This window comes from Populus nigra, chromosome 1, assembly GCF_951802175.1.
Source record: "Populus nigra chromosome 1, ddPopNigr1.1, whole genome shotgun sequence".
In the NCBI taxonomy this organism is placed as follows: Eukaryota; Viridiplantae; Streptophyta; class Magnoliopsida; order Malpighiales; family Salicaceae; genus Populus; species Populus nigra.
In genome coordinates this window covers 39952619-39960289 of record NC_084852.1, presented here as the reverse complement: position 1 = coordinate 39960289, position 7671 = coordinate 39952619, and the positions used below count along the sequence as shown (strand labels likewise).

Below are 7671 nucleotides of genomic sequence, written 5' to 3'. Positions count from 1 at the left end.
AAATATGAAACAATAATGATAAACTTTTTCTTCTTGACGTAATTAATTAATGTATAAAAATATTAGTATTATTCTCATACCTTAAAATAAAGATAAAATCTTTGATTATTCATTATTTCTACAAGAACCATATCATTTGGGTGTTTAATAAGGTGTTTGCACAACTTAAAAACAACCTTTAAAATAATTTTAAAATAACGATGAATAATTTCAATATACCTATAGTAAATACCACTAACAAAATGAGATCTTGGGTCTCATCCCATAACTTGTAAGAACACAATCACATGCTCTCTAATAAACACAATTTTAGTTTATCATAACAGGTCATGACTTGTAAAGAAGTCACACAAATGATAAAATATATGTGGTTTTGTACGAATTTGTTCGCCACAATATCTATCACCTAAATCCAAAATGTTATTCATATAGAATTTTCTTTGAACAGCTATATTTATATGTGATTTTTTTAGTATATAATTCTATTTTTTTCTTGTTCAATAATAATAACCCTTGCAGCTAGAATGGATACAACTGCTTATATACATGTTGTATGAATAGACTTACTATCTATAACAAGCAAGTGAAATTCTTGGATAACAAAGACAATTTTTTTTTGGTTAAAAATGGTGGACGGCAAGTCCATTGTTGGAGCACCCAAAGAAATATTAATCATAGCATTACAATATAAGAGGCAACAAAAAAATGTTGCTTTGCAAGTGTGAAAATTCCAAACCACAACGACTCAACACAACACCACCACAAAACACCCTTTATAGCTCTATCTTAAGAAACCACACCCAATCACCAACCAAGCTACTGCATTATCTTGCAGCCCACTAATAAATATCAAATTAAAAGTGTTCAAAGTCATAAGTTAATGCATAAAACTATTTAAAAAAAATCAAACTTTGTTATTTTGGATCTCTGCACTTAATGTAGCTCTAATACTCTATATATACAACATCATCAACTGTTGGATATTTATTACGCAAATTTGTAAGATGTATAAAAACTCATAAACTAAAGTGGTGTAATCATGTTATGGACCAACCAAAACTATGCTTACAATAAACTAATATTAGAACCCGACTAACTTGAACTCATAACTAACCTTTGGCATGGTGGTCTCTTATATAATATCTAGTGTTCTTCCTGAAAACAATAGCTAACATGTTTTGCTGTAAAAGTTATGTATCTCCCTCACCAACACTCAATCTAGAACGACATTAAGTTGCAAAAAATGGCTGTGTTTTTTTTACCTGTCAACACTAAATGTCTTCTGATCCCTTTGGCACTGATCGCACCATATTTCTTAATAACTCAATCCTTTTTCTTCAACTACTCCTATCATGACCAATTATAAACGTTGTTAGACTTAGCACCATAAAACTAAACATGTAAACTAAACTAATCATGTCAATATATAAAGCATCAACCTAGAAAATAATGCATTTGTTTCATTGGAAAGCTTAATCCCTTATAACGGATTAAGGTTTGCCTCCAAACTTGGATTCTTTATGACAACATTATTCCATAGTTCAGACTCCAGTTTCTTTAAGATTATAGAAAGCTTAATTTGTCCTAAATTCGTAATGTACTTCACTATTTCCTAAATTTGTCGCCATTAACTACAAAAATGCACCTGTTGATTCATGCATAAGAAAAACAAAATAAAATCAAGTTCAATAATAGAAGATTTATGTCTTTTTTAAACAAATAATCAACATTCTTCATTGATGATTCAAGGAAGGCATATCCACCAATGTATCAGCCTAATTTCGCTCAACCAGATCGATCGATCTAGGGACCTAAGCAAGGCTATAGCCTCTAAGGAAGAATGTTGATTATTTGTTTAAAAATAATCCTATCTTCACCAACCCATTACTATAGCAAGAATGAAACATTTGCTGGACATAACTCTTTAACGTGAAGGCTGGAAGAGAAACTTACCTGCGTCTGAGTTATCGAAATGGTTGGGAATGGATTGAAGGCTGGTGCTCACGGTATGAAGGGAAAGGTTTGTGGGCTTCTTGTTCTTCTTGTTATGTTTTTGAAGAGGGAAGCAAGAGGCAACTATAAATGATAGTATTGTTGGTCAACGGCGGTATCTATCGATAACTTCTCCATGCCTTTCGTTTTATTAAGTGATACGTAGGAATAACATTTCAATGAGAGAGAATGGATTTTGCCTATTGAAATAGTTATCCCATTAGAGCTACAAAAAAAAAATGGATAATAATTAAATTAATATTTTTTTTAGTTTTGACTTTTATTTTATATCTTGCATTGGAGATGATCTCTTGTTGTCAGCACTGGAGCTCCAACAAAGAATGAGTTGATAGCTTAACAAATCAGCATCAATCCGACTAATGACACACACAAACACTTTCTTGACCAAACTCTCTTCTTTAATCACAAAAAGAGTTACAAAAGAACAAGAGCTGGTGGGCTGGTTAATGAGCAATCATAGCAATTATTACTGCATTTAAACAAGAACAGGCAGGTAGATTAATTAGCATTTATCAACCCAATTTCTCCCACAATAACCACACCATTAAAAATAAAAATAAAAATAAAAACAAAGATTATCCACAGCTCAGCATTTAAAAATCAAGAAGCAAAGAAAAATTGTGTTGAAAAATGCACCCTTTTTTTAATATATATAAGAAAAAGGAACTTCCCTGGAGATAAAAGAAAAGAGAGAAAATAATTTCCACGTATTTTTACAATCTATAGATAATAAGAAAACAAGGCAACACCGCACGACTATCAAATACCAGCAACTCGCCATTGTCCCCACTCACCGAGTCAAACCCGACCCGACAGTCATCTATCAACGAATCAAAACCGATTTGCTTTGTAACCCGACCCGCTACGACCCGACAAACAAGCATTGCTCTCCTTCCCCTACCAGCACCAGCGCTCTCATGAGCTCCTCCACTGCCGGAGAACGTGCAAACCACTGCCCCTTTCCCCCCTGGGAAAACCCACGCAACACCACGCGCGTCATGTACACCTCCAGCGGGACCCAGGCAATAAAACCGCATCATCTCGTTTCCATCGGCGACGCACCTTGCATTCTCCTCCCACGTGGTCCCACCCGACAACCCGGCCCGGGTTTTAACAATGTCTCGGTATTCTTCAAATCGGGTCACCGTTCTGGGCCCGTTTTGCACTTTGAAAATCATCTCGATCCGACCCGGAAATGATTTATTGCTCCAACTCGTGTGAAAGATAATCTCTACCACATTTCTCGAAGGGTGTCCCTCGGGCAGCTCGGCGAGGACAGGGAAAACCGGGTCAGGGTTGCGGGCTGACCGAGAAAGCGTCGGGGGTGTAGAAACGTGTTCAGGTTTGGGCTTTTGTTGGTTCTGATTGATAGGATGGTGTTTAGGTTTTGGTTTCTTGGTTTTGGTTTCAATAATGACATCTTTAATGATTTTTGAAGAGGTTTTCCTGCAACTGGAACTGGGCAGTAAGTGTTTGGGGTTCGGGTTAAAAACATCATCAAATGCTCTTGACTTACATTGCAATGACTTAACCCACCCGCTCGCCATTGAACGGACCAACCTGCAGATTAATGGTTACTTCCAGCAAAACAAATACTTGCTGTAAAGTTAAAGGACTCGAAAAGAGAACAAGAACGGGAGGGAGAGGGAGTTTCTTGAATGCTCGTCTTTCTCCTTCTATCTTGAGTTTCCTGGGTTAGAGTTTTTGGGGTTGTGTTTGGTGTTTGGTTTTCTTTTTCATGGCAGCAGAGGTGAGGAGTTTGTGTTGTGTAATGTAAAGAATGGCATGGAAGGGACATGGCGCGATAATAAATGGACTGCCCCTGCCCCTGCCCCTTTCTCACGCTCACGGGGTATTTTTTGAAATGACGATAATGACCTAGATAGGGTTCACCTCTGATTGCCCACGTGCGCGCGCGTTTTGTTTGTTTAATTTGGTTTTCCCGACGTGATAGATAGAAAAGGAACAGGAGAACGAACGCTGCTTTATGTGGTTTCTTCCGGTTAAAAAAAAAAAAAAAGAGATGTGGTTCAGGTGAATTTTCTTTTTACCACAGGTAAATATTTTGGGTTTTGAATGGTGGAAGGTAAAGGTTTAAACTTTTTATTGGCCTCATTTGCCGGTTTTTAATTTAATACTGCTGAGAGGGAGAATGAAATTGCCATATCTTTTCGAGTTAAGTATCCCCCCCCCCCCCCTCTCTCTCCATGTACGTACGTACGTACGTACGTATGTATCCGTATAAAGTAAAGAAATTTGGTTGCTTTGGAAAGGATCTCATCGTATCAATACCTTTTAATTCCATCTTTAATGCCTTTTCCAGTACAATTTCGTTTATATCGTGTAAAATATTTTTTAATGGACTAGAAAAGTACTAGACACCCCGCACTACATTGTGGGGTTGAATTATTGTTATTTTTATAAAGAATAATTTTGAAAAAAGAAAAAAGCAGTGAGGTATTCGAAGATTTCTTTAGTCCGAGATAATTAATAGCATTTTGCAAATTAATTGATCTGTGCTCAACGAGAAAGAAAATTATAATGATCCTTCAATATTGTTTTTTTTTTTTGTTTAGTAGTTGTTGGTCTGTTAATAATAGTTAATCACCCTATATCGATCGGTAAAGCTGCTTGTCTTCGAGCTATATGATCACAGATCACCGGTCAACAAAGGAAAATTCTCTTATTTGGTAAATCCCACAATATCATTCTGACGTCCCTTTCTCATTTTAACCTTGTTGTGGACATTTTTATTAGAAAATGCTGAGTAGCTTAAAGTTCATGATCAGTTCTCATTTCGGGCGTACCATCCATCTGCCCTAAACATAAAAAAAACTTAATTATTCTGCATCAACATAGTATAAATTAGTTAGCACTCAATCCAGTCAAGTCATTTTCCATTAAAGGCCAGCTCATGATCTGCCACCTGGTTTTGAATGCTTCGCGTCTAGCTTTGTTTCTCCTTCAAATCAAAGGAACATTAACTATAAACAGTTTTCTTGGTGGGGCTGAAGTTTCAATGCAATAGGAAACCCTATGGGACCCCTCCAGGTTTTTTTGTTTTGTTCTTTATGCATTATATATATATTGACTCACCTGCACATATATAGGCAGTCTTGACAAGTTTCTCTATGATCAGCATTAGCGCTTTCAATATCAAAGAACGAAATAATTAGTTACAGAGACTTGTTTGAGTGATATACTTAAGAGTTGTGCCTCCATGCATTATAAGTAATCCCCGTTGTGTTCGCGACGGAATTCAAGAATTTTTCCAGTGGCAATTTTCTATTTTGCGTGTAGAAATTAATTCCTTGCATTAAAAAAAGAAAAGTATGGAGGACCGAAGAGGTGGAATCTTTTATTGGAGTTTGAAATGGTACAGGTGAGAGAATAGAAGAATAGAAAGAGAATGGAAACTGCAGAGAACGCAATATCTAAAAAAGCACTGAAATTTAAACTAATATATAAAACGACAATTTGTCTTCCACATTTATTTTTCTTTTTGGATTTTAATATTCCTGATATCAACCAGCATCATGAGCTACACTCAAGATAGGTAGCAGGTCGCTATTCAAAATGTTTGGTGCTCATTGGGATAATGGCTAGCGGTTATGCTAGGAGGCGACAGCATTGATTTGTGTAACCCTAACAATAATTTTATATCCATCTTTTCCATGGCAAGCAGTACTTACATGGCTCAAGTCCTTAGAACCGGTGACTGATATGGACGCCCATTTAGCTATCGTAGCAGGAAAATTTGAATCAAGCAAGTCTTGATTATATGGTAATAATGAGATTCCATACGGTCATTTGATTAAAAGAAGTGCAAGAGGTTTGGCATGGAAATGGTTAGGGCATAAAAGCTAAATATTGGTGGGTGAAGGCGGGGGTGGGGTTGGGGTTGGGTCGCCAGCCTTAGCTCTCACGCCTGTAGAATCTATTTGAACTCCGGGAACTGCGTTGAATGTGGCGTGCTTGGTTTTTAACAAGCCCCCAGAATTTCTACTTTTTAGCCTCTTCAGTCTTCACCACTTTTGTTTCGAAAATGGTATGCATGTTTTAGTTTTCTTGGAGAAGCTTGTCTAACCATAAGTCCTTCTCGCTTTACTTCTAAACTTCTAGGTCTCCTTCATAATCTTTACGAGACCTAAATGATTTTACCTCTTAACTTTTGTGCCCGTAGTGGGGACTCGTGTGTTTTGCTTTTACCTCAGTACTAGGTAAAGTATTCTATGTTATCATTAGCGATGTTTATGAATATAGTTATTGTGGATTTGAATCCGTATCTAACATAATATGTGATATTTTACTATTAATAAACCAACTCATTCAATTTGTTTTAGATACAGACTGGTTAGATATTAATCTATTTTTTATGAATATTATAGATATTCATGAATTAAACTTATATTGCTAATTTTATGGGTTCGTATTTAGATACAGATGACACTTTTAATATTAGATTTAATTTTCATACCTTGCATCACCATTATATTTTAGTTACCCCCTTTCCTTCCAACAAAGAGACAAGCTCTTTTTTATTACGTTAAATAAATATAATAAGAAACTCACTAACATGAGCTTTGAAACTGAAACATTTATAAAAAAAAAAATCAAAATAAATGCCCACTCCATGAATTATCAAATATAAAGACAATAGAAATATAGGATATATGGGTTGATCGAGTTTTATAAATCTCGTCCTGCCACTCGATTCATCATATTCAATTCTTAGTTTTTTTGACACACTATCATCTATAATATTCACATTATCCAACTTTGACGGGTTGGATAGTGCAAATATTACAGATGAGCCGAGTTTCCTGAACACCCCTAGTACCTATGTACTCTCATGTTTTGGTTCAGGTCATGAGAATAGGATAACTTGAAAAAAAAAATCACAAAACGTATTTTTTTTTAAAGAAAACCAATGTCAAATGATGATATTGAAAAACAAAATAAGTCTAAAAAAAATATGTTAACCCGCATTAACGTTCCAAATCTGTGATCTAGGTCATTAGACAAAAAACACTCCCCCTGGAAAAACCATGAAGTTCTATCCCATACCAATCAAATACCAAGGGATGAAATTGAAAAAAAAAATAAATTATACAAAAAAATCTTCAAAATAGCAATTAAAAGAATAAGGATCAATATTGAAATAAAAAATAAATTACAGAAAAGCTATTTTTTTTTATTTAAGGGTGAAATTGAAAACAAAAATCGATTTAATGACAGGATAAAAAAATCAAAATAATGAGGACCAAATTGAAAAAAAAATAACATATCACAAATCAGGATTGAATGATGAAATTGAAAAAAATATATAAAACAGCCAACAAAAATTAGAAATTAAAAGAATAAAGACCAAAGTTGAAATATCAATAAATAAGAGGATAATTTTGATTTTTTGCATGTCCAACATGAATTTCAAAGAGAAAAAAGAAAAAAAAGAAAAAAAACCAACCACATACACCACCTCATCAGGAAGAAGATGCCTTAAAGATCCTTCTATATACTAACACACACCAACCACTTTTTTAATTATATTTATTAAAATACCAAATTAACCTTTAATCAACTCAATTATCTCTTAAAAAACAATATGAAAAAGATAAAAGTGTCCCTAAACACTAGCTTTAAAATTTTGATTCCTAC

At 34.8% G+C, this 7671-nt stretch overlaps 1 protein-coding gene across 1 annotated transcript; it reads right to left on the bottom strand.

Moving 5' to 3' along the window:
* Nucleotides 1-2631: 2631 nt before the first annotated feature.
* Nucleotides 2632-3834, bottom strand: LOC133700102 (uncharacterized). The gene has a single exon (XM_062123666.1). It carries the CDS (start codon nucleotides 3558-3560, stop codon nucleotides 2727-2729), a length of 834 nt encoding a protein of 277 aa, XP_061979650.1. The 5' UTR covers nucleotides 3561-3834; the 3' UTR covers nucleotides 2632-2726.
* Nucleotides 3835-7671: the final 3837 nt, after the last annotated feature.